At 34.0% G+C, this 27,460-nt stretch overlaps 1 protein-coding gene across 5 annotated transcripts in view; it reads right to left on the reverse strand.

Moving 5' to 3' along the window:
* The window catches only part of LOC150107090 (uncharacterized), a 277,723-nt gene that overhangs the window by 24,098 nt on the left and 226,165 nt on the right, over positions 1-27,460 (reverse strand). For 2 of the 5 annotated variants that reach the window (XR_016548229.1, XM_090391628.1), the window contains exon 10: positions 9,327-9,461. The exons of 1 other annotated variant lie outside the window; for it this stretch is intronic. Coding sequence is in view for 3 of the 4 variants with exons in the window: in XM_090391628.1 (XP_090247754.1) it covers positions 9,327-9,461 (135 nt within the window). In the remaining variant the exon portion in view is untranslated. Of the gene's footprint in view, positions 1-8,976; positions 9,462-27,460 lie in introns of those variants that run through there. 2 more of the 5 variants (XM_090391629.1, XM_090391627.1) reach the window with 1 other exon arrangement.

The raw sequence follows: 27,460 nt of genomic DNA on the forward strand, positions 1-27,460 counted from the left end.
TTATAGGATCAATGCTGGAGAGGTTCTACAGAAAATAGTGGGAGATCAGGGGAGAACCAGAGGTCATCCCTGGAAACTGTATAAAGCTGGTGTGAGTAGGGAAATGAGAAGCAGGTTTTTTTCATGCAGAGTTATGAATGATTGGAATGCCTTGCCTGAGAGTGTGGTGTCTGCAGAGAATTTGAGTGAGAATTTAAAGCGTGGTATGATGAGCTGTGTGTATGATAAAAGGACCTCCCAGATGAGCCTTTCACTCCATGGGGTCTTGGGTAATAATAATAAATCTGAAACTTAGAATGGCAGCTGGAGCAAATGATATTTTGCCAGAAATGATGAGTTATGAAGGATGTATAAAACTTTGATAATTCAGAAAGACTGTCAGAAGGTTTGAATTTTAGATTATTGGAGTAGATCTCTCATGGTACCTGGCAGTAAAACATGGAAATAATATTGAATATGAAATTAAAGTAGACACTAACTGGAACTCTTTAATGTAATATATAAACTTTTTGTGTATTCCATAAGATGCTGCTTGTCATTGAATGGGGCAACTATTTGGAGCAAGTTCCATTGATTTCATTTCTTATTACTGGCAGTTAAAATTTTCATCCCATTCTTCTGATTGTTAATGCATTATGCATCTTTAAGGATTTTGTATTTTCAAAATTACCTTTTCTCTTTTTGTATATTTTTGAGGGTATAAATGTGAACTGCACTTCTATAATTTTAAGTGAAGGAAATTTTTTACAATGGTATAGTAAAATAAGAGACAGATTAAAAGAATATTACATGTGGAATGAGTTTGAAGGACAAAGTGAATTATATAAGAGAGATCGACTTCAATGGGTATGGTGTGAGTCGCTTGGAGAGACTGCTGCTGGAAGGTAGAGAAGTGAGTACAGAGAATGTATCAGATCAAGTGGGAAGTGATGTGGAAGAGCAGGAGAGTAAGATAGCAGAGACTGAAGAGGTGGTTATGAATGAGGAAGTGAGTGGCATGAATATGGAAAATGAGAGACTGGGTGTGCAAGAGGAACAGGAAAACTTCATAAAGAAGGTGATAGAACTCAAGCATCAAACTAGAGATTTATCTGTGTGTCAGGTGTTGCACTTAAGTTGCTGGAGAAGATTGTGAGAACTAGGTCAAAGCTGTATAACTGATAGGAGATCTCCACATAGTCTCTAAAGGAATGCAGAGAACTGACCTGAGTTTGTGACCTAATGTCCAATCCTCACCTTCTCATGGTGCACCCTGTTAAGTATCTAACTGGATACTGAACGAATGAGGATGGATTGGCAATTTGGAATTTAGATGACCAAATTGTATTTTTATTGGCTTAAACCACAATATAAAATGATGGTATAACATGAGAGAATTTCATGCCAGCTAGGGCATTGCCCTAGCTGTCATGAAATTCTGTTCATGTCGTGATAGCCAGTAAAACAAGGTCCCCCATCATTTTCGCCAGGCAACCAGGGTGAACAGCAAAAAGTTAGCCACTGAAACAAATCCTAAAACACACCCCAACTCAACATCGACTGAGTTCCAAATCAGTACTATCAACATAAGAAGCCTGAATGAGAAAGAAATGGAGCTAGCTGAGGAATTGGATATATAACAGATAGACATAATAGGGATAACTGAAACAAAAGAGACAAAAGCTGGTGAGATCTTTCTGAGCAATAAATATAAAATGTTATATTCAGGCAATGACAATCAAGGAAAAGAAGGAGTAGCCACAGTATTCAACACTAAATATGAGGCTAATCTTGAATGGCAGGCAATAACAAGTAGAGTGATGTGGGGAAATATCAGAATGGGGAACTGGACAATCATATACATGCCTATGGTCCCACAGAAGGTTGTACTAAGGCAGAAGTGGAGGAATTTTTTTGTGTTAGTTGCTTTAGAGAAAGCAGCTGACACAATGAAAAAGGAAAAGTTGGTCCTTGTTGGGGATCTAAATAGCAGAGTAGGAAATGATTGTCAGACATACAAAAATATATTCTGAAAATTTGGAGAAAAGATCAAAGCTAATAATAATGGCAAATACCTGTTGGTTTTCTGCGTAGGACATGGACTGGTTATTACTAACACAATGTTCCAACATAAAAATGTGCACAAATTCACATGAAGAGAAGAGGCAAGGAATAAGAAAAGTCTCAATGACTATGTTGTTTTTGATAGTGATGTTTTCTCACTGGTGCAGGATACTAGAGTGTACAAGGATTTTAAATTGGAAGTGATCACCATTTAGATCTGGTGAGATCTTTCTGAGCAATAAATATAAAATGTTATATTCAGGCAATGACAATCAAGGAAAAGAAGGAGTAGCCACAGTATTCAACACTAAATATAGGCTAATCTTGAATGGCAGGCAATAACAAGTAGAGTGATGTGGGGAAATATCAGAATGGGGAACTGGACAATCTTGATCAGGATAAAATTGAATTCCATATTGAAAAGAAGAACATGTAAGCAAGTTTTAAAGTGAATAAAAGTTGAGAAGCTCTCAAATTTGAACTGTAGACTACAATACAAAAGCATTATTCAAGAAAAAATGACGAGTTTGAGTACAGGAACTAAACCTTGGATTCAATGACAAATCCTGAAGAAAACATTAATTGAAGAAGAAAGCATATGAAAAGTTCCTGGCAAATAAGTCAGCTTGTGCTCTTAGAGAATACAGAGACAAATGTAAGAAAGCTAAACACTGTGTAAAACTAGTTAAACAAAAGTCATGGGAAGACTTTGGTAAGAACATGGAAAATAAATATCAAGAAAGTGGCAAGATATTCTGAAGAAGCTCAGAAGTGGAGAAATGAGTGCTGAAAAAGGAATTAGAGATAATAAAGATGACATGAAAACTGGAGATAGATATATCCTTGAGATATGGAGTAATTACTTCAAAAAATTGCTAAATGAAACAATCAGTGACAGGATAGTGGTAAAAAACATCATCCTGGCATGCAATCAGGAATACATATCCATACTTGTAGTAGAAAAAGCCATCAAAAGCCTGAAATGTGAAAAGGCAGCAGGAGTAGATGATATTCAACCAGAAATGCTCAAGAATGGAGGTATAAAAGTCTTAAAGTGGCTGCAGTGCATAGTTCAGAAGGCCTGGACAGAAGGACGAATTCCTGATGATTGGAGTAGAGCTCTCATAGTACTCACATATAAAAGAGGAAATAAAACTGAATGTGAAAATTATAGAGGTATTTCTCTACTGAGTATTCCTGGTAAGATTTATGCGAGTATACTTGAAGAACAATTGTGGAAGGAAGCTTGGTGAAGAACAAGCTGAATTCAGGCCAAATAGAGGCTGTCAGGATCAGATTTTCAATTTATGACAAATAGTTGAGAAATCATGGGAATATAACAAATATCTGTATTTAAATTTTGTATATCTGGAAAAGGCATATGACAAGGTGCCAAGAGAAGCTATTCAAAACACTACAGTTGTATGGTGTCAATGGGATATTATATCAAGCAATACTTAGTCTTTATTTGAGTTGTAAGTCAGCAGTTAGAATTCAAGGAAGTACAAGAAGATAATTTAATGTTAAATCTGGTGTCAGTCAAGGATGTACATTATCCCCTCTGTTATTCATTATCTATATGGATTACGTTATGAAGGAAATTCATATTAAACATGATATGAAAATTGGAGATTGTTAATCTCAGCTCTTTGCTTTATGTGGATGATGTCATACTTCTAAATAAATCCGCTACTAGTCTGCAAGATTCACTGACTAAATTGAATAACTGTTGTAATAGATATGGTATGAAGGTCAGCTATAAAAAGACAAAGACAATGAAAATAGGCAGAATCATTGAAAATGTCAACTGTGTTGTGAATGGAGAAACTGTGGAACAAGTAAAACATTTCAGCTACTTAAACATGATAAGCGAAGATGATAAATTAAATATGGAAATAGTCAACAAAGCTGGTATTGGCAGGAACCCAACTAAATACATTTATATTAAATAAGAGAGAAATTAGTAAAAACACTAAATTAGCTGTATAAAAAACAGTGTTCAAGAACTTGACATTGTTAATATTCAGGAATGTGTTAGCAGAGCTAATCTCAGGTAATATGGTCACTTAAACAGAATGGGAAGGAAAGATTAGTGAAACAAGTGTTCTCTGTCAGGTTGGTAGGAAAAAGTCCCAAAGGAAGACCAAGGTATAGGTGGATTGATACAGTAAAAAATAGCTTAGAAGATAGAAATATAAGATCTTTAATGTTGGTCTTGAGGTAACAGATTGATTTGGAGGAAAATTGTAGAACAAGTAAATAGGACTTTAGTAATGATGTAAGTTTTTCATGTAGTACTATCATATCCTGTACACCCCTTGAGAGTACATGTCAGGAATTTGACGACGATGAAATGTAAATAACAGGATCATTTCATCAACATTATAAAAATATACATTTTTGTAAGATACTCTCTTAATCTACAACATGCTCTAGAAGTCTAAGTTTCTCAAAATATGATTATTAGTCCAGACTTTCAAATGCAAGAAAACAATTTATAGACAAGACTATAATTTGCAAAATGAATATACTAATGTTATCACAAATCTTGAAAGATCAAATATGGCTATATTTGAAATGAGAAAAAAAAATTTTTTTTTCTTTCCTCCCTTGTAAGAGGGTAGTATGAAAAGTTCTCGACCATAGATGGCAACACTATCGGCAAGGTTTTTTTTCCTAAGTTGGTACATCTGTCATAAGTATCCATGTGAAATTGCAAGTTATTCTAAGAAGTATATATTGTTTTATACAGCTGTCTGAAGGAAAAGTGTTGTCTGTATCCCTTGAAATGGATAAAATTGAGTATCATGCACTTATAAAATTCTTATTTCTAAATCACTTAGGGAATTGAACAACGTATATCCGAATATAAATTAAATTATACTTTAATAAATCCACTTCAAAGCCAGCATAGAAAACCTTACACTCCAACATACTGACATAATGGTCAGCTTTGACGTCTCCTCCTTATTCACAAATGTCCCACTCAAAGAAACTTTAGAGCTAATCCAGGCTAAATTTTCTCCCGATATCTCAGCCCTATTTCAGTTCACAATGAACTCAGGCTATTTCGTTTGGCAGGGAAAATTCTACAAACAAATAGGAAATGTGGGGGACAGCCATGGGTTCACCACTCTCCCCACCCTTGGCCAATTTCTTTATGGAGACCTTTGAAGAAAAAGCCTTAGCCTCTGCCCCACAAAAACCAACCATATGGCTCCGCTACGTTGATGATGTGTTCGCTATTTGGCCACATGGCTCTGAAACACTCCTCTCCTTCCTTACACACTTAAACAACCAATACTCCAGAATCAAGTTCACCCTGGAAAAAGAGGAAAACAACAGCCTCCCTTTCTTAGACACACACAAGTCACCCACCAGCCTGATGGAACCTTGGTTTTCTCAGTTTATAGAAAACCCACCTATACAGGCAGATACATTCACCAACAATTCCCCTCCCCTCCCCTCACAACAATATGGAGTGGTGAAAACACTATACAACAGGGCTAAACTAATTTGTTCTAATGACATGGCCCTAAACACTGAACTAAATCACATTCTCAACACTTTCTCAGCCAATGGCTACCCCCCCCCCCCCCAAAAAAATCCAAAAAATATTAAAATCTACAAATCATAGCCCCCCCCCCCCACTCTCCACAACAAAGATTACTCTAAATTCATCACCATTCCCTACATCCGAGGCACCTCGGAAAAAATTACCAAAATTTTAAAAAAACATGACCTCACCTCCTGTTACAGGCCTTACAGAAAATTGGCATCCCTTATCCACTCCACCTACTTGGCGTATACCAGGTCCCTTGCAGTTGTAAACTGTCGTACTTTGGCCAAACAGGCAGGACAGTGAATATCAGAATTTCTGAACACAAGGACTACATCCGGTTTCACAAGTACAGCCATTCTGGTCTTGCAGACCATGCTCTGGATACACGCCACAGAATACAGTGGAAGAAAGCTACAGTAATACACTGTAGTGTTAAATTGTGAATGAAACTATGTTGTGTAATTTATTTTTTTTCATTCACATTTAACATTGATTATTATGTATTAATCATGATTTGTATAAAAATTATTTATTATTCCTTAATTTAGGATTACTATTTAAATATTTATTCTAAACTTAACCTACTATTAATTTGTTAAGCAATAATATGTGCAGAATTTATAATAACTAAAATATATATATGATGTAACGAAAAGTATTATTATAATTAATTCTATACGTAATGAAAAGGCTGATTAAGTAGCTCAAATATTCTGTTTATTCTTATTTATGAAAATTTAACGTTATGTAATCACTCATGTAGTAGTAGAGCATTGTATTACATTAGTGAAATGTTTGCGTTTATTTGTTGTCATGGAGACGCATGAAATAAACAAGCACGAGTCGAATAGAGCGTGACCTTTGGACTGAAAGGAGAGGAAAGATATTATATACAAAAAAAAAAGAAAAGATTTTGAATTAGAGGAGAGAGGAAGTTTTTGCGGAGCGAGAAGGAAGGTAGGATACAAGCAAAAGAAGTGGAAGAAAATTATAAGTTCTCTAGGGCAGAAATTCATGAGAATAGTGTTTAGAAGTGAGCCAAAACATAGTGAATCATATACTTAACTGCAAGTGAAGTCAGCTGTGTTGTAAAGGAAAATTAATGCCGTATCCAGATAAATAAAGAACTGGACATTCAATGAAAAATTCTGATTAGTTCCAGTTAGTCCAGGATTGCGTCTTAATTCTATGTTGCCCTGAGAAGAATTATATTGAAATTAAGTAGTTTCAGAAAAGTAAACAAGGAAAGATATCAGTGCCTTATTGATGTTTTTTTTTTTTTTTTTTTTTGAGTAGTGAAGCACAATTAACAGTAGTTCAGCTGAAATCGTTGAAGAATTTTTATTAATGTGTTCTGCTAACGTAAATAAGTTAATTCACAAGTGTGCTCACAATTAATAGATGTATTGAAGATTGTATCTGGTAAGAGTAGTCATACTTGTTTGTTTATTCTAACATTAACATATCTTCGAAGTTCAAAGTCCGAAATAAGATTGCTTGGAATATTGTCTACCTTGATTAGTGCTTCCTGTGAATTTAAACATTAAGTACAGCTGATAGATATGTGCAGACTGATTAAATAAGAAGTTTTGTTTTATTAACATGAGTTAAGAAAGCTTGTGATTTTGAAGTTGTGAATCGTATGTGAAAGTTTAGAACATTGAATTGGCATGAGTGACTTAGCAAGATGTATTAAGTTGATTGTATTGTTTCATTTTAAAGCAGAATTCTTGTATTTGTTATATATATCATATATTAAATGTTTTATTTTGTTAATCTAAATATTGTGTTTGCCTGAATTCCCTTTTATTGCACCGTTCATAAATATTCGAATCTTGCAGGAACCCCTAGTGGAATAGTAAATAATTCGGCCTAAACAAATGAGGAGACTGCTAACTTAATTAAGAATTGATCCTACTATTTTGTATAGACTAATCTAAAAATAGGGTGGCGCAGTATAATTATAAATTTCTCTACTTTTGGATCGGTGATCAATTTGCAATTAGTTGTTATATTGATAAGAGTGACTTGAACCAAGATGGCGGATTTAGAACATAACATGAAAATAGAACGTCATGACAGTAGCAAATACAAATTCGAAAGACTATTTATGGAATCAGCCTCAGCCCTAAGAAACTTCCCAAACCTCAACAAATTTGGTTGTATGCAACTGCCCCAAATTTGGGAGGCATACATCAGCAGACCTTCAGCCCAACAGCCAAGAACACCTACTTAGCCTGCTAGAGGGCACCATCAGAACTTCTAGGAGAACGATAGCTTCATATCTTCATTCTCAGTTACTGTGTTGTAGTTCCTGCGTGCGCGTGCCTTTTTTGTAAGTTCCTTTTGAAAATGGCAACGTGACATTGCCGAAATATCGGAGATATTTATTAAAATATAATTTAATTTATATTCGGATCTACGTTGTTCAATTCCCTAAATGATTTAAAAATGCATATCCAACGTATAAGCCTGCCTACGAGAATCAATATAAAATTCTTAGTAAAAGAAGGTTTAACGTCAAAAGAAATTCATTCGAAGTTCATAAAAGTTTATGGACACTCTTCTCCTTTGTTTTCGACAATTAAGAAATGGGCTGCCGAGTTTAAATGTGGCCATACCAGCCTTGAAGATGATCCATGTAAAGGATGTCCAAAAAGTGTAACACCACCACATATAACAACTCCCTCCCTCTGACTTCTATCTCTTCCCAAAACTAAAACTTTTCCTCACTGGTCAGCATTTTTCTTCAAATCAAGAGGTGATTGCAGATCTTACTGAGAACCACTACACGGATGGGATAATGGTGCTGGAACATTGCATGAAATTATATTCTTGTTTTGATACGGGCTGGCTTTGATGAAACCTTTATTTAGGTTTCATCAGTGGGAACCATATCCAAGAAAATACCAAGATAATTTATTTTCACATATAGTATACACTGTAACCAAGCAGAAAAACTTTCCACACCATCTCCATCTACAGTATTTAATAAGGTGTTATACCTTTTTTCTACTTGTATATGGAAAATGTGTGACTTATGCATTGAATTAACCTTGAGATGTTCTAGGGTCTGGCTCAAATTAACGAGAGCTCAATAAAGGTCGAAACCAGTCTCATAATGATGTTACATTATGGGATAACTAAGGCAAATGATGTGAAGTCAACAGGCACTGTATCAAAGTAGACCTGTTGTGAAAGTGTTTTAAGTTTACTGATCCCTCTCCTCATCAAAAACAAGTGCAGAAATACAGAAAACTTAAACTGATTGACTTCAGACTTTAAATATGTCAAATCCCTTACTAGAGTAACTGTGTTAACTCCAGTAAGGGATTCTTTTGCTCAGGTATAAAAAACCTAGACAGAGTAAATCGCTTGTAGTTACTGCCAATATGTATTTAATCTGAAAAATATCAGGCAAATTAATATATGAGTACAAGTCAGTTGGGTGCATAAGTGTCTAATATGCAATAAATTGCTATCCAACTGTAAAAGCTTGCTACTTATATGAAATATGTACACTGTTCATAACTGAAAACTGCAATTATAATGGAGGATGAGATGATAATAAAATTATAACATTAAGTATCAACTTGCCTTACATACAAAATACAGATCATACAATAAGCAAAGATTAATACATACACATGCCCTAATATTTTACATAATTTAAAACAAAAGTATTTTACTATGATAAACTATTTATTAAATTAATAAGCACATTTGCAGCTTGCTTTAATAGGTCTGTTTGGGATTGTAGTTGAAGTGCTTCCACAGTAGACTTTACTCCTTTTGTAATCATTTCATGACAGAAATTTGGTTTCTGGTATATTAGAATACAGAAAAAATACAGCACCTGAAGACACACACACACAAAAAAAAAAAAAAAAAAAAAAAGTGATCAGTCATACATCTTTCCAAAATAACTATAGCTTATAAAGTCATAAAACAATCAGATTTAAACTATCTAATTAGTAGTGATATAATGTGAATTCTTTTAATATTATTACAGAGAATTGAAGTTTGGAGTGAAACATACATGTTATCCCAAAAATTGTAGCATAATGAAAAGATACTAACAAGCAGAGATAAGGAAGTGACAGTTCATTGCATAAAGTACTAATAAAGCCTTATCAGGATTTCTTTGTATAGATATGCATGGGTATCTGGATAATTTAGAAAGAGAGAAAGAGCAGAGGTGCAGCTGACAAAGACTTTCTCAGGATTCTGGAATGTTGAATACGAGAACAGACTAAGGGAATGTATTCTGCAGGGAAAGTGGCAGATAACAGAAGAAGAGGCAATATGATTCAGACCTTAAAGCTGGTGAGAGAAGATTATCTAAATATAGGGAAGATATTGCACAGTGTAATAGGTAGTTTAAGAATGAAGGAGATCAATTCCAGGAAAATGTATAAGGATCATATAAGGAAGTGAAAAAGGATTTTTTTCCTCCCTTTTTTTTTTAAGAGGGGAATGAGGATATTGTAAGTAGGTGATAAATTTTGACCTCCCAGGATGAGACTTCTGACTTTATAACAGCCCAGAAGGAATATTACATAGAATCGCCATGGATTTCCAGGACTCACCATAAAATAAATGAATTATACGACATGAACACAGTATTCTTCACATCTGTGTCATTACGGAATTGATAAATATAGAACATGCATCACGACATTCATTTGTTGAGTCAATAATGGTCATTTTTGTGTAAGAGTTTCTTTACTATTTTATGAAAAAATTTTCAGTTGTGAGCAAAACTGCATATTTGGTCACCACTAAAAATTGTGACGCTGGTAATGTTACATAATGCCTGAAGACTAGATGTAATGAGCAGAGCAACATTAGTCATCATATGAACATTGTAAGAGAAGGGGAAAATATCTCTATCACCTATGTTCAATACAGGAGAATAAGTACTAGTATTAAAAAAAGTGACTCTTGATATGTTCTGTGGTTTATTGTCAGTTTTAAGGGAATATAAACTTAAGATTTTGGAATTATAAATCCTCAAATTGAAGAATTAAACAGAGAAGAGACCAATAATGCAGTCCTAAACTCTGCACTTCAAGCAACGTGTTGTCTGTTTAGTCAACATGGCCAGGATATATTGGAAACATTTTTAGCAGACCTCAATAGCCAACACCTGAGGATCTGTTTCACTATGAAAGTGGTCTGAAAAGTTCTCGGCCTAACAACAAAAAAAGAAAACGAATTTATAATTTCAAAATTACTTTTAATTTTCAACATAATCTTCCTTAAGATTAATACATTTATTCCAGCAATGTTCCAGCACTATTATCCCATCCCTGTAGTGGTTGTCAGTAAGATCTGCAAAATACCCCTCTACAGCTGCAATCACCCAAATTCCAAGAAAAATGCTGACCAGCGAGGAAGAGTTTTAGTTTTGGGAAGATATAGAAGTCATAGGAAGCCAAATCTGGGGAATAGGGTGGATGTTCTAACAATTCATAGTGCAGATCCCTTAATTTTCCTATTGCCGAAACACCTTTGTGGACATGTTCATTGTTCTGATGAAAGATGATTTTTTTCTTCTGCAAACTGGGTCTTTTCTCATGAATTTTTTTGTCTAGTCTGGTTAAAAGATTGGAATAATATTCCCCAGTTATTATTTTACCCTTTTCAAGATAATTAATAAACAAAATGCCTTTAGCTTCCCAAAACACTGATGCCATGACCTTCAATCGTTATATCAATGATATTGTCACAGGACTACAGATGAGATGTTCAGTTGTTTGCAGATGATATGAAGGGAGATCAACACAAAATCTGTCATACCATTCCTTAAACTCATCCAAAGTCTGCACATTCACCACCCTCTCAGACAATGCATTCAATGCTACCATCACTCTCCATGCAAAAAAAGTTACTTCTTACCCTTTTACTCACCACTTCCTTTTGCAACTTCCAGGGATGGTTCTTGTTAATTTCCCCTGTTCTACCACATGAAGAATTTCCTCAGTATTAACAAGATAATAACCCTTCAACAGCTTAAATGTTTCAAATCATATCCTCCCTTTACCATCTATCCACCAAACTCTGCTCTCACAGTTTGTTCTCATCATGTTATCCATCTCTCTACTGTTTCCAAGGTTACTTCATTCCCTTCAAATCCCAGTGACTAGATCTGAGCACAGAAATCCAGATGTGGTCTAAACAAAGCTTTATACAATGAGATCACCACAATTTTATCTCTTGCAGTCAATGTTCTCCTTAATATTGAAGCAATTCTCTGTGATATCGTCACAGGGCTACAGGGAGATGTTCAGTTGTTTTAAAGACCTGAGGATATATTGTAAAGGTGTCTTTACAATATATCCTCAGGTTGATTGAAGATTGAAGAGGAAGATTGAAGAGTAATGGTCCCAGGACTAAGCCCTGTAGAACTCCACTAGTGTGATCACTGTACAGTCATGTTGCACAGTGCATATCTATCAGAGAGCTAATCACCAATCCAAACCACTAATCTGATATCTAAACCCATATATCTCAACTTGAAAGTAACTTGTAATGTGACATTCTGTCAAATGCCTTTGCAAAAACCAAAAAAATGACAGTGTATGTGTGTGACTTATCCTCGTCCACTGCTCGTTACTCTAGTGTAAAAGGTAACCAGATTACCAAAACAAGAACACCCTTTAACTAATCCATGTTGGCCTGAAAAAATAATATGCCCCCCCTCATCTGCACATTCTGTATGAGCTCTTACCAATTTCTCCAAATTTTTAACTACAGAAGAAATACAAACAGGCCTATAGTTTGATACCTAAATTCTAATACGACCCTTATGCAATGGTACTATCTCATGACACAGTCAGTTCCATAGGACATTCCCACAAAACAAATGGTAATATTCCATCTAAGCTCCCGTGCCTTATTAACAATTAGCATACTCAGTATTCAGTGTACATCCTCTTCCTTCACTTCTAACATTACTCACTATCCTTCTAGGAATAAAGCCTGCTGTACTTAGATGGAATATTCTAATAAAGTGATCAATAAATAGCTCAGTATTAACTCATCTGCTTTGGACACCCGATTCCCATCTGCAACCAGCTAATTCCATCCAATATCATTTTTCTCCTACTCACCACATAGCCAAAGAACTCATTGGGATTCTCCTTGGATTGCAGCACCAGTCTCCTCTCATATTCTATTTTTCTCTCCTTACAATACTAGTAACATAGAAATGGTGGATATTAAAAATCCAACATTATTTCAAAGCTGAATATTTGTAGAAACTATAAAAGTTTCATAAATTTTAAGAGTTTACAAGAATACAATTCTCAGTGTCGGAGTTGTCTTAGCTTGCACTACTTAAAAGAATATGACCACTGTCCAAGCATTCATATATTCGCCTTTAATTAGTGCATTTTGATAGGGTTTGACTGGACTGATAGCTGTTTCAAAAAGGTTGGTTCTGTTGAGTCCCATTTTATGATTTTTATTCTATCTAGTTATTTCCCCTTTATCTATGTTCAACTATTATCTACACACGAGATATCACCAAAATTTTTACTAATACTTAAGTTAATTCTCCCCCCCCTTAGTATCCCTAATATTTGTATTATGCTGTGCCTTTTGGGACATTTAGTTTAAGATATTATATACAAAAACAAGGAGAAAGAATATAAATGTCTGAAAGTGAAACTATGTTGCAGTCGTGACACTTTATCTCGTTTCTTAACACGTTAATTTCCCGCGCGTGATTAGGTTCATAATTTTTCAAGTGGTGCATTGGACAGCAATTTTAGACAACTGTTTTATCATTGGACAAAAGGTTTATTAAATTCCTTGACATGGTACAATTCAAATATTAGTTATTACTCAATTCAATGCTATACTAAATATTTACAAACTGACATTAGCTTATCATAAATAATTAAGCTATGATCCTATAATGGGTATTACGATCATGCCGCCATACACATTCAACACATAAATTCATTTGACACGGACATATAAGATTAATTCACACTATTTAACTATCCAAACTTAAGTAGATTAACTAAACCATTTACTGCACTGACACATTACTATGACATTTAAACTTTCTTATACAATATATTAGACATGCAAAATTCTCAGGACACTTAATTACTCATATAATATTAACATTAGTAAGTTTACTTTCATTATATTCTGTCATATGCTAAAGTCCTAGTATTGTTTTCTTGGTCACTTCAACAGTTCAGTATTAGAATAATGATAATTAATAGAGACGAATCTTAGTTAACACGAGATATATTTTACAGTACCTTTCTTTCTTGAATCTTCCATATGGGCCTCTACCTTTTTCTGATCGAACTATCTTGGTATAACCTCTCCGATAATCTGTTTTTCCTACTTTCCTTTTGGAATTGAACTATGCTTACGCAGTCTTAACCTCTCGTAACTTAGGACACACTTTGAATCATCTATATAACGGCTGTACAACTTGCGACGTGGACATCGATTTCTTTACTTCTTTCCCTTTCTCGTAGTTGACACTGGAGTTGAAACAAAAAGAATATGCTTTCTTTTCTTTGACTATATGGCATTCTTCACTTCTTACATAGGAAGTACGGAATCGAAATCCCGGTCACTTTCGTTTCTGTGTTGTGACGATGGAGATATAACCCCTATCTCGCCACTCAGGAAAACACCTTGAAATCCATACAAAAGAGCTCGCGAAGAACTCTCCTGGAACAGAACCAAAACCCAAAAAGAGTCCCCCTCGTAAAAAGTGCAAAAGCCTTGTGTGTGTGTGTGGGGGGGGGGTTCTAACCCTTTTATACCCTCTCTCTCCTAACGGCACCTTCTCTAACTTCTTTTCTCCCCCCCCCCCTTTTGACTTGACTTTACCGACCAAATAGGGTGGCATTTTTCTGCCAAATATCATTTGATCGGCGAGCCCGTAACGAAGTCTCAATCCGGGAATTGACCCTAAGCGATTGTCTGTTGTTTTTCTTGTGCTAGCCTCTAATTTAATCCCCTCTCCAAAATTTTTCTATGAATTTAATCTCTAGCCTCTCACATACCATTTCTTATGACTAATCCTTTTCTGTCTTACTTAGATAAATTTTCTCTTTTATATCATATTACAACATTAATATATTCTTTCTTTCTTTCTTTCTATTTGTTAGTTAGTTCAACAAACACCTTAATATTTTATTGGATGCAAGAATATTTCCTTTTCTCTTAAATAATTCATCTATTATCTTTCATGCAGGGTTTTTAATTTATTTGCTCTTCATATTACACCATGATAACTGAGAATTTTACATTCTTAAGATATCAGGGTGTAACAGTTCTCTTCAGAGGACAGTAAAAAAACCTTAAGAGAGAAAAAACTTTCATTTAATACTGAAACAATCTAATGTGTTCTTCATAAAGGATAAAGCGGTCAATGCATAAAAATAAATAATAAAGGAGTCCTATGACTTCATTTTAACAATATAAATTGCACAGAAATAGTGGATGTTAAATTAAAAACACAATTATTCTATTACATAACTATATAAATTATATAAGAATTATGTATTGATTATTATCAAAAACCTTATCAAAATGTACTAATAAATAGCAAAACATGAACGCTTGGCAGAGGTTGTGTTCTTTTAAGTAGTGCAAGCTAATGCAATTCTGATGCTCAGGACTGTGTTCTCGTAAACTCACTGGCCAAATTTATGAAACTCATAGTTTCCATAAACATTTGGGCTTTGAAATAATTTTGGGTTTTTAACATCACTATTTCTATGTAATTTACATAGCCAAAATCAATCCACGTTGCTCTTTCTTTATTAAACACTAGTCACTTTCTGAGGCTGAGCCCTATATTCCTCATGCAACTGTTGTCCACATCTCTCTTTATATGTATTCCATAATCTCTTCCTCACATGCAATTCCTCTTTTATTTTTTTTATCATCCATTTTAGTCCAAATTGCTTGATCTTCTTTATCAAGGTATACAATCTGCCATTGCTGTCCACAACTTTTTCCTAAGTATCTTCCATGCACAAATAACTCTTCTTCCTTGAAATTCTTTCATCTATTGTACAGCTGTAAGCTGGTTTTTAAATTTATAATAGCTTTGTGTCTTATAATTCCACATAATTTTTTTCTGTTTTGATACCTCCACATGCCTATTCAGGACTACATGGTCACTCTCACCTCAGTCACAATTAGATCCTCTGATGCTATGACTAAATCCAAAACACTTGATCCTCATAATCCATCCAATCACATGCTGCCTAAGACAGGGTTTGACTGGACTGACAGCTGTTTCAAAAAGATTGGTTACTATATGATTTCTCCTCTGTCCAGTTTATCTCTATAGTTGAAGACCACCATAATGGTTGCTCCCTTTTCACACTAATTTGCCTAAACATTTCTTTCTCATCACCAATTATATTCCCTGGTCTCTGTAGCAACAACCTACTAATTATCTTGTCTTATAAACATCTATCTCACATCATATACTCTCAAAGCCATTGGTGTTATTTCCACTGTAATTCTCCACCGTGAGAGGGCACAATTCGTCTCTTATCATGAGTAATACTCCATCACCACTTTTACCTTCACTATTTTGCCAAAATATGCCATACCCTTCAATTTCTATCCATTAGAATCTTGTTTCACTGATGCCAACAACCTTTGGAGCCTGAGTCAATCAATGCCACAAATTCCCTTTATTTCTAATACTTCTAGCATTTGTAACCACTGCATTGCCAGTATTCTTACAGCCATTATTACTTCCTTATCTATTTATTTCTTCTGGCTTCATTACTTCATACTTCACCTGACTCTGTAATATAGTGTACACCCTCTTATTTCTCAAGTCTTTCTCCCCAAATGAGCTATCCTTATTACATTCCACCTGTGCAATTCTAGTTTCCCCTGCCTGGATACACTCACTTGACAAGAAAACAGTCTCCAAAATACCTGCACCCTTCTACCTTCAAATGTAATCCATCTCTTACATATAACTTTTCTATTCTCAAACATACTCCATGCATTCACACATTCCAGACCTCTTTTCCTACACATTCTTGCTGTCATCTTATTTGTTACCACCATGCTTCTCCTCCTCTCTGTATTATCATACTGGAGCAACAGGTTCGATATCTTTCTTTGGACACATTTCTGCTGCACTATATCTAACATCAATCTCAAATCTCACATTACATGATTCACGCTACCTCTCAGGTCATTCTTTCAACTATTACCATCATCTCCTCTTCACTGCCATTGCCACACTCTCTATAATTTCACTAGGCAAGCGCTTTTCTTGCACTCTACTTTGCACACCCCAAATCTCCATACATAATACTCCAAACTGATTCATTCATCCTTTTCTTACTTGCATCCCTGATTCTTACTTCTTCCAATATCTCTCTCATTTCTCTTACACTCTCCCTCCTCCCTCTCTATCCCTTGCTTCCACACTCGCTTCGCTTTCTGCAGTTTCCTCTCTTTTACCGTCTCTCTCTCTCTCCCCCCATTCTCTCACCTTCCTCTCTCCTTTACTCTCTGATGCCTTGCTTCTACACTCTCTCGACTTTCTGCAATTTCCATTTTTTCCATCTCTCCCATTCTCTCCCCCCCCCCCCTTCCTGAAGTCTGATGCTGTTCTCTTACAACTACTCCCATTCTTCTTGTACTAGCCAACCTCTACATCCTCCCAACATCTTCAATTCCCTCCATCTCCTTTCTTAGCAGTTCTTTCTCTCTCCAAACATACTGCTTTCAGTTTACATTCACACACACACACAATCATGGTCATCACAAGAATTTACAGATCACATATCACAGACTTTATAACCCACACACTCCAATGTCTTAAATCCTAATAAATATTTGCAGTTTGGTAGCTAAGTAAATTGAAGTACCACTCTATATCCTAACCAATCAAAACATTTCTCTTTTAACTCTACCTATAAGAGAATTACAACTTCCTCAAGAAACTTTTTCTTTTGTTTATCCACATCTGAGGATAAACTCCAATACTGTTGTACACTCTCTCATGAGATCTCTTATTGAAGTCTTTATTTTGCAAAATTTTTAGTCCTCAAAATGAATATCCCAAACTTGAAGTTAAAGAATTTTATGTTTCTCTGTTTATGCACTTTCTCTCTCTCTTTGGTCTGTTGAAATGTATCCTTACATGTCCACTATTCCCAAAATATGTATCTGGGTATTAAAATTTCATACTTTCTCAATAATGTGGTTAAACAATAATTCAACCAAAAAAATCAGTGAAAGTAAGATTTATCTGCAAGTAAACAGAACTCAAAGGAATGCTTAATAGTCAAATTCTACGAATACTGTTTGAACTCAAAATATGGTTTTGAGAATGAAAATCAGAAGTTGCTTCAAAAAAGCTTTACTGTTACGTTGAAAACTAAATTTCAATGGTTTGAGGTTCACTGTGCCTTAGACAGAATTCAAATCCAGTGACCTAGTAGCAGAGAATTAATATTTATTATAAGAATTAACAGAGTTTTTAAGGGCCTCAGTGACTATGTATTCACAAATCAAAAATGATGTCTTTAGGAAAAGAGCCTATAAAAATTTTAGTCAATGACAAAAAACCTGGGAAACATACAAAATAGAGATGGTTGGTCCAGACATGATATTAAAATGCATGCTGCTAGAGCAGCTGTTGCCCTTCAAAGGTTACAGCTACTTTGGAAGGACAATAAAATACATCTAACTACAAGATTTTAACTCAGATCCCCATGTTAACTCTGTCTTACTGTATACGGTTGTGAGCATTGTATATATTCCTAAAGGAAGATGATAATAAGCTATTGGCCTTTGAGATGGAGTGCTACAGAAAATTTTAAGATACCATACACTGTACACATGACAAATGAAGAGGAAAATCTTCTTTGTTGCCAGAACAAGATAATATCACTAAGATACATTGAAAACAACTCCAGTTACTGGCCCACAGGGCTAGATCTGGTTTACCTAAAACAGTACTTAGAAGGTTTGACTTCTGGTAAAGGACACAGGGGGAAACCTAGAATCTCCTGAATAGATAACATTAGAAAATTAACCAATTCTTTGTTCTCTACCCTGTTAAGAAGATCCCAGGACAGAAACAACAGGAAAGAATTTTTATAAACTCACTTTACAATGCTCCAATAGTCTACATAAACTGTGAGCAAAGAAGAACGACAACAACCTTGGTAGCTGGAAGTTTTTCCACTTGGTTATACTAAAAAATAAAGATACCAAGAAATTATATACTTGGTTTAATCCTTTATCCAACTGTAAGCAAACAAAGGTTGTGCCTGAAGTATTTTCAGGACTGGAGCAACTCATATATAGAAGCTAATCACTTCACATCACTTGCCTTAGTATCCCATAATGCAAAGCACATATCCTTGCAAACATGTATAATGCTATGCATTATGGGAAGAGTCCCTACCCAGACCGACTTCAACCTTTATTGAGGTCTCATCAGTGGGAGCCAGAGTAAGAGGTGACACTAAGTCATATTTTCATATACGAGTAGCCAAAAGGTGTCACACCTTATTAAAATACCCTGGATTAGAGATAGTTGTTATCATTAAAATACTCTACATTAGATATAGTTGCTGACTTCTGTATGGATATACTCGAGCAATTTCTGACTTCAGCATAATTAAAGATAACACTTCTTTGTATTGAGGTAAACACTTAAGTCTGACATCAGAAAAGCATTTTTCTAAGGAACTAACCAGCTTAGCAAACCAGCTAAATTGCAGGTTATACCACATCAAGCCAGTCCCAAGCCCGCGGAATAGGTGAGGGTTAAGTGAAGGGATAGCAAGCTATTCTCGTATGAAGTTTGAAGACAAACTGCTGAGAATGGCATCCTAGCAAAACCTCATAAAGAGAAACTAGGAAATTGAGGACTAAAAAAGAAAATTTGGACAAGACAAAAACCAAAAGAGATAAATTATTTGGAGCCAAAAAACAATGTGAATTGGATGTTGGAATATGTATGAAACATCAAAAGCTGCCAATATAGCCAAAGAAATGAAAAACTACAAAATTGAAATATTGAGAATAAATGAGACAAGATGAAATAGACAGGGCTGATCCAATTGCATTCAGGGGAAACAATAATATACAAATATAAAAACAAAGATGAGGACAGTGAACATGCAAAAGGAATGGCAATAATAATGTCTAGTAAAGCAAGAGAGCAGCAATGACAGAACAGGAACCAATTTCATACAAATGAAAAAAAAAAGCAAGATTTAACCCATGATTAAGTGATAATTATAAGGCAGAGAAATGATAATGAAAAAAGAAGGTACAGGAAATATAAATGAGAATGAAGAGATGTTACTGATTTCTGCATGGCGAATGAATCAGTAATAGGAGGATCCATCTTTAATGAATATATATATGTGTGTGTGTGTGTGTGTGTGTGTGTGTGTATTTTACAAGCCAAATAAACTCAAGGAGTTATACAAGCTCATCCAGAACAGGCTGTTACAAACACCTCTTCCCATGACCTGTTGGTTGGAGAGCAAATATTCTATCCACTTGGACAACCAGGTTGGCTAAATGAATATGGAAGCTTAAAGAAAATATGCAGTAGAGATTAAAAAGAAGTACTGAAGATATGTGGACAGATATTTAAAAAAAAAAAAAAAACATATACCATGAAGCTGCAGAAAAAATACTAGGAGTGAACAGAATAAAAGACAAAGAATGGATACCTTCACACAAAAAACTCAAAATTGAAGAAAGAAAAGAAATAAAGAAAAAACAATACAAGATGAGAATAACATCAGATTACAAGAAATTAAGAAAAATTAAAGAAAAGAAAAGATGAGAGAGACAGAGTTTATAGAAAACCTACTAAATGAAGCAGAAATTGCAGCTAATAGAGGTGAGACTAAAACATTATATAATATTATGAGAAATGACCGGCAAGAAAAGAAGAAGAGGAGGTATTACTACAGACAAACAAGGAAATAAAATAAGCCATAATAAGAAAATAAAAAGATGGGTAGAATATTTCAAAGAAATAATGAAATAATATGAAAAATAGACACCAAAGAAATAAAAAGTGAAATACAAAAAACACTAAAAGAAAATAAAAATGAAAAGCAGCTGATATAGATGGTACGCCAAATGATCTATTAAACACAGATCTAGATTTTATGATGAATATATTCTATCCATTTCTTAAGGAGAAATTCTTAAATTTCATATGGAGGCAGGAAAAATGGCGAGATGAATAAATATTGGATTATTGATCAACCAAATTAGGAGATTTAACCGATTGTAGCTGGAGAGGAATATCATTATAGAACACAAGTAACAAAATTGAATGACATTATTGAACAACTAACAAAAATAATATAAAGAATAAAAAAAGAAATAGACCAAAAGCTAAGAGAAATGCAAGGAGGATTTAAAGCTTTGATGATTTAGAACAAGCTTTTGACAGCAGCCAGAGAAGCAATATAGAAATTTATGTCATATTGTTAAATTGTGAATGAAGATATTTTGTATGTTTTAATATTTCATTCACATTTAACATAATCCACCATGTTATAAGCAAGACTTGTAAATATTATTTATTGTTAGTCTCTTGCTTGTAATATATTTATTCATATAATTACTTTGAGTTTATTTATTACTGTTTAATATAACTTTGAGATATGTATTAGTAATGAAAGAACTGTGTTAAAATGTCATTCAATTTATTTTATTTATTCCTGTGTTAATATTATAAGAAGCTGTGCAAATATATTATAAGAATCAGTATTTATCATATTTAAATATATATTATATGAATTGTAAAATATCCTTTTATTTTGTTTCTGTACGTAAGAGTGATTTTATGCAATTCTTCTGAAAGCATTTGATTGGCTGCTGAAGGAGAAATGGAGTTTGTTTTTAGTCAGCGCATGTTTAGAAAGTGAACGGCTGTGATATGAAGTGAAGCGAGTAGATGTAAGCTGAACTGGTTAGAACCGAATTTTGGTGGGAAGAATGAAAGCATTTAATTGGAAAACGAAAGTAAAGAGAGAGGAGAAGCGTTGAGGACAGCAAGGAGTGAAGTAACGGGTGGCAGTAAGGGGATTTGGAAATGCCGTAAATAGATTAAGAAAGGACCGGGAAATTAATAGGCAATTCGGAATATTTCTACGGAATTCTAAAATTACGACGAATTCCAATTGTTTTGAGGAAGAATAGTGCAAAGCTGAATTTAATGCATAGAAGAAAATAAGGAATAAGTAGATTACCTAAAACGAGTGCATCAAGACTTGTGAAACTCTATGTTTAATATTTCAGTTATTATAGTGAAGATTTCTTTTGAATAGTGTTGCTTCAAAGTAATAGTTAACTACAGTTTTAAGTGTGCCTATAGTAAATCCAGTGTGTAAAAGGTGTAACCGGTAAGAGCAGTCCTTTTTGTATTTCAGTGTGAAGAAATAAGAGTTAGCTCCGCCTGATATATCTTAACATTAACTGTGGCGTTCTACAGTTAATGTAGAACGCCACAGTAAAAATAACCGAAGTAGGGAGCTTTAAAGTGTTTCCCCCTTAAAATGATAACTGCCTCAAAATTAAATTAAGTGTTTGTTGACTAAGAGAGAATTCTACCTTAAGAATAATTACTGTAAAATTCTGGAACATTGAACTGTGTGAACCATTTTTAATTATTCGGAAGAATATAGAATTGACAGCTGAATGTTTGATGCCTATTGTGTTATGTTTGTTATGAGTATTTGAACTAAGTAGATGTATAAAAGAATTGAATTATCTCATTGAATAGAGACAAGTTGTGATAATGGTATTTAAGCGTTGAAGAAGATCTGTAAATTTAACTTCAATCTTTAAACCAAACTGAGAGGCTACTAGTGTCTCAGAGATATTTTGAATATTGTTCAATTAGATTATCTTGCTTAGAAAATTATGCTTAAATATACATGCTCCATAACCCTGTATTAAATGTTTATTTTATTGAATTCATTTGTTGTTTGCCTGATTTTTCTTCATTTCACCGCTCATAAAACTTATTCGAACCTTGCAGAAGCCTTATATGATAATATTAACCCTGGCCTGTATAAAGTGACATTGCAAAAGTTAGTTGATGATTGATTCCTCTGTATTATATAGACTAATCTGAATATAGGGTGGCGCAGTATAATATAAATTTCCTTATATTCGGATCAGCATTAATCAGCATCTAACAAAATAAAAACAGAATTTAAAGAAATAAGAATAGATCCAACTAACCAATATAAATGGATCAATTAGCAAGATGGACGACACAACAATATTATGGCATACCATGTAAAATTATCAACATAGTTAAAAATTTATGAAAAATATAAAATACATATCATACACAATGGAGAACTTTCGGAATAGTTTGAAATTAAAACAGGAATTATACAAGGCTGCATTCTCTCCCCAACAATATTTCTTATTGCTGTACAGTTAATAAATAAATATTAAAGTTAAGAAATATCATGAAAAATGCAAAAGGAATACAGGGGAATTTAATAGAACAGTTATGTGACCTGAATTTTGCAGATGATATATGTTTACTGACACACACATATATATATACAACATATGAAGGAATAAACAATAAAACTCAGTGAAGGGAAGCCTTGACTGTTGTATTAAGAATAAATAAAACAAAAATGATGAAAATAAATAAAGCCAGCCTGGTTGGTTGAGCAGTTAGCATATCTGCTCTCCAGCCAAAAGGCTAATGGTTTGAATCCCACCGTGGGCATGGATGTTTGTGATTGTCTGTGAAAATACAAGTGGTGGTGATGGTGGGGTGGTAGATGGCATTGGTGTAGATAATGACGGTAGTTGCGGTTCGTTATAGTTGGTGGATTGAGTGGTGAAGATAGAGAGTTGTGGAGTAGGTGCCCTGAGTCTTTGGACTCCCTGGAGGTGTCACATAATAATAATAATAATAAATAACAAACAAAAAAGAAGCATAGTGCTACATGGTCAAATCTTGGAAACAGTGGAGAACTTTAATTACCTAGGATCAGTAATAAACAGAGAGAATTTTTTTATTAGACAGAAAATATAAAAACAGAATTTTTTAATAAATCACACAGACAATTCTTAATATGTTAGGTTAGGGAAAATATGGCCATCAAAGGAAATAGGTTTAAAAAACAAAATCAGATGATTTAAAATAAATATTAAATCCGTTCTAATTCTGATTATGCATCACAAACATGCACAACAACAAAAACAATCAAAGCTTTATAAATAAATGTTTAAGAAGAATTATACAAATATAATTTACAAATCATACATTACACAAATTTACAAATTACTTCGGAAGTTATGATAAATCCTTTGTTTGTTTAAGCGAGAAAGGTTATATAAATCCCATTTTTATCTCACCATTATTCACTTTTACTTATTTTTATATTTTGATAGGACACCAAGAATATGTATTTTTTAGTGCCTTCATAAGCACTAAAAAAAAAGCAATTGAAGAACATTGCACTCCTTCGATTGGAAAAGCCCTTGGTTCGATTCTCGTGATGAGGGGAATCCTTATATGGGCTTTTTAAACTGAAGGTCAGTTAGCTGGTCTCGTATAGAGGTAGCAGGGTTTTTTCTCCTAGAAACCAGGTTTTTCATCCTGCAAACAAACAAATAGGCCTTCAACACACAATTTAAAAACAAAAAATACTGTTGTTGGTGATGATGGGAGGTAGATGGTGTTCATAGTAGTAGTGTCATAGTAGGAGAATTAAGTAGTTGTGGAGAGAGCAAGATGTATTTAGCAAAGTAAAGTAAAGAGTCCTCCTGCAATGAGTCCTTGGACTCCCTGGAGGTGTCACGTAATAATAATAATAACAACCAGAAAATATTTCCAATAAGGAATTAATGGAAAAAAATTAAACAAAAATCAATAATGTATGATATTAATCAGAGAAAATGGAGATGGACAGGGCATGCACAAAGAAAACCCCCAAAAGACAAAGTCAAACAAGCATTAGAGTCAAATCAGCAAGGAAAGAGGAAGAAAGTTAGACCAAAGATGAGATGGTGGAGAGGAAAAGAAGAGCTTAGAAAGATTGGAAAGAACTGGAAACAGATGAAGAGAGAGAGAGAGAGAGGGTCAGATGGAAATCTATGGTTGAGGCACTATGCTCCCAATGCAGTTAAGAAGAATAGGTAACCTGGTAACTTAAGTGAAGGGGAAATAAGCAACTGGTAACATTTTGCATTCAAAATAGATGAATATATAGAAGGAAAATCGCAATACATCTTTGCATTTTTAGCCCAAAATACACTTTACACATCATCACCTGAATTAGAAACCTTCTACATAAACACACACAATGTGAGTCTATTTAAACCATCCTGTAGAATCCCTGCATCACCTTTATTCTTATTTGCCATCTTTAGTTGAGCATCATCAGCAAAGAAATGAATATTCACCTTCAAATCATTTCATCAAATCAATATCATGAATAAACAAAGAAAAACACTGGTTCAGTATGGGTCCCTGTGACACATAACTTTGATTTAAATTTTTGGTCAATTTAAGTTAAATTTGATTCAACTTAAAACAAAAAAAATCCTGGCAAGAAACACTGGCAACTCTCTTATGCATTCTCATAATATACAGGCCAATATATCATATCCAATTGCACAGTTGCATTCACAATGATTATTTGTTATATTTCAAACATCTTCAGTTCTTCTATCTTTATTCACCCATCAGGCTCTGTTTGCATCAGTCACTGATTTTCTCTATCTGGATTCTTTCAAACTGATTATATAGTAATTCAACAAGTTATTTCAGTCCCTTTCCTACTATTTGCATCCATTAAAGTTATTCTTTCATAATCTTTTAACTTGACACATAGCAAAACAACTCTGAATTTCCTTTGGTCCAATCAACCTTAACCTAATCTTGGGTGTGAAGATTGTTACTGTTCATCTCAGAAAACCTTTAATTTCCGTAGCACATTTTGCCACTTCCAGGGTTTACTGCATGACAAATTCTCTAATACTATCAAAGTCCAGCACTCTCAAACCCTGGATCCCCATCTAACATATGGGGATCCAATACACACTGTGTGCACTATGTGATTGAGCGTGCACAATCACACTAAGCATAGTGTGATTGAGCGTGCACAATCACATTAAGCATAGTGTGATTGAGTATGCAAAAAAAAAAAAAAAAGGCAACAGGGCAGCATAGTGGCACTTTAGGCCTCCGCCTACAAAAAAAAAAAAAAAAAAAAAAAAGGTACGAACTTGGACGAAACAAGAGCAGGAATTAATAGAAGCAAATTCTAAAAAACACAATCTCTGCAGAAAACAGACAAAATAGCCAGAAATTGAAAATGAATTAACACTTGGATAATGGATCAAAGAAGATCAGGTTGCTGCATATCTACAAAAATCATTATTCAATGAGCAAAATTATTGGCAACAGAAAAAAATAATATCAATTTAACATTGCCATCAATCATGATGCTTTAGATTTATGCATGCATTATTATATGTTAGATTTTTTAATGATTTGATGATTTTTTAAGAATAATTGTTTTTTTTATCTAATAAACGGATAATACACGTATTAAAATTTTAAATAAAAAAATTAAAATTTGATGCATAATTCGTGTGTCTTATACCACAAAGAATTTTTTTTTTCTTTCCAAAAATTCGATATGAAAAATGTTCAATACAACAGTGTGTCTTATAAGGTGAAAAATATGGTAACCAGATGTGTGTTTTTCTGGTTGGGTTGTCTGCTTTGCAAGAAGAAAAACCCTTCCAAACATTCATGTCCTAAGCAGAATTTAAATCAGTCTTTCCCACCAAACTTCCGGCATTAGTATACATAATACCCCCCCCCTCCCACCAAGGTATCTTTAAATGATGACCCCATTCAGTTTTGAAAAACTACATTCAGCATTCTTTGGTCTTTTCAACTCATCAATTAACCCAACAGTCAAGCACATAAGCTACTTTCATCTTAGTTTCAATGCTAATTCTTTCTCTGAAGAACTAACTCGAAATCCATTCATGCAAAGCAGGTCAAATTTGCTTCATATATTTACAAATGCACCATTCCTATGTCTATATATTCATTCATTTGCAATCTCACCTTTTTTTATCCATTCACTTCTGTCATACCTTAATGAGAATGTCAAAACTATTATTAAGTCCTTCACTATGCATTCTAACAACATCAGTAACAACTCCTTACTGCAATTTCAAAACAATGTTTTATCAAATATGCAATTTTCTATATCAACTGAACAATAAGGAATTTTCTTTGGTACTATATGAGACAATTGAAGACCTTCAGATAATAATAGGCAATATTTCATAAGTTAACTGCATATTTTCATAATTTATTTATCTGATCAATACGAGACAATATTTTTGCTAATTCTTTTGAAACTGTCCCTCTAAATATTCACATTTTTCAACTTTTTTTTTTTTTTTTTGTAATATAAGGTCGCTAAAGCACACAGCAGGTAATTTGAGCGGTGGTAAAAAAAAAGTGTTTTTTAAAAGATGTATAGTGCAAATTCTTTTGTGAATTGTGCTACATTTTTTTCTCAGTAACACAAGTGTTCTTTAGTGGTTCTGCTTTTGGAGTTTCGTTGTTATATAGTGCGTTATTTTTGGGTTACTGAGAAGGCGAGGTCACAGGCAGCAGCATTTGCGGTGGAAGAGAAGATAAGTTTTCGCTATCTAGTATATAGCGTTGAATATAGCATGTATATATATATATGCTTTCAGGAACACTGACTCTGTTGTTAATATACATTTTAATAAAAAGATTTAATGACTAAAACCGAGAATAATAGTAAGGCT

The sequence above is a fragment of the Typopeltis vanoorti genome, chromosome 4, assembly GCF_054136105.1.
Source record: "Typopeltis vanoorti isolate ZY-2024b chromosome 4, IOZ_Tvanoo_1.0, whole genome shotgun sequence".
NCBI lineage: Eukaryota > Metazoa > Arthropoda > Arachnida > Uropygi > Thelyphonidae > Typopeltis > Typopeltis vanoorti.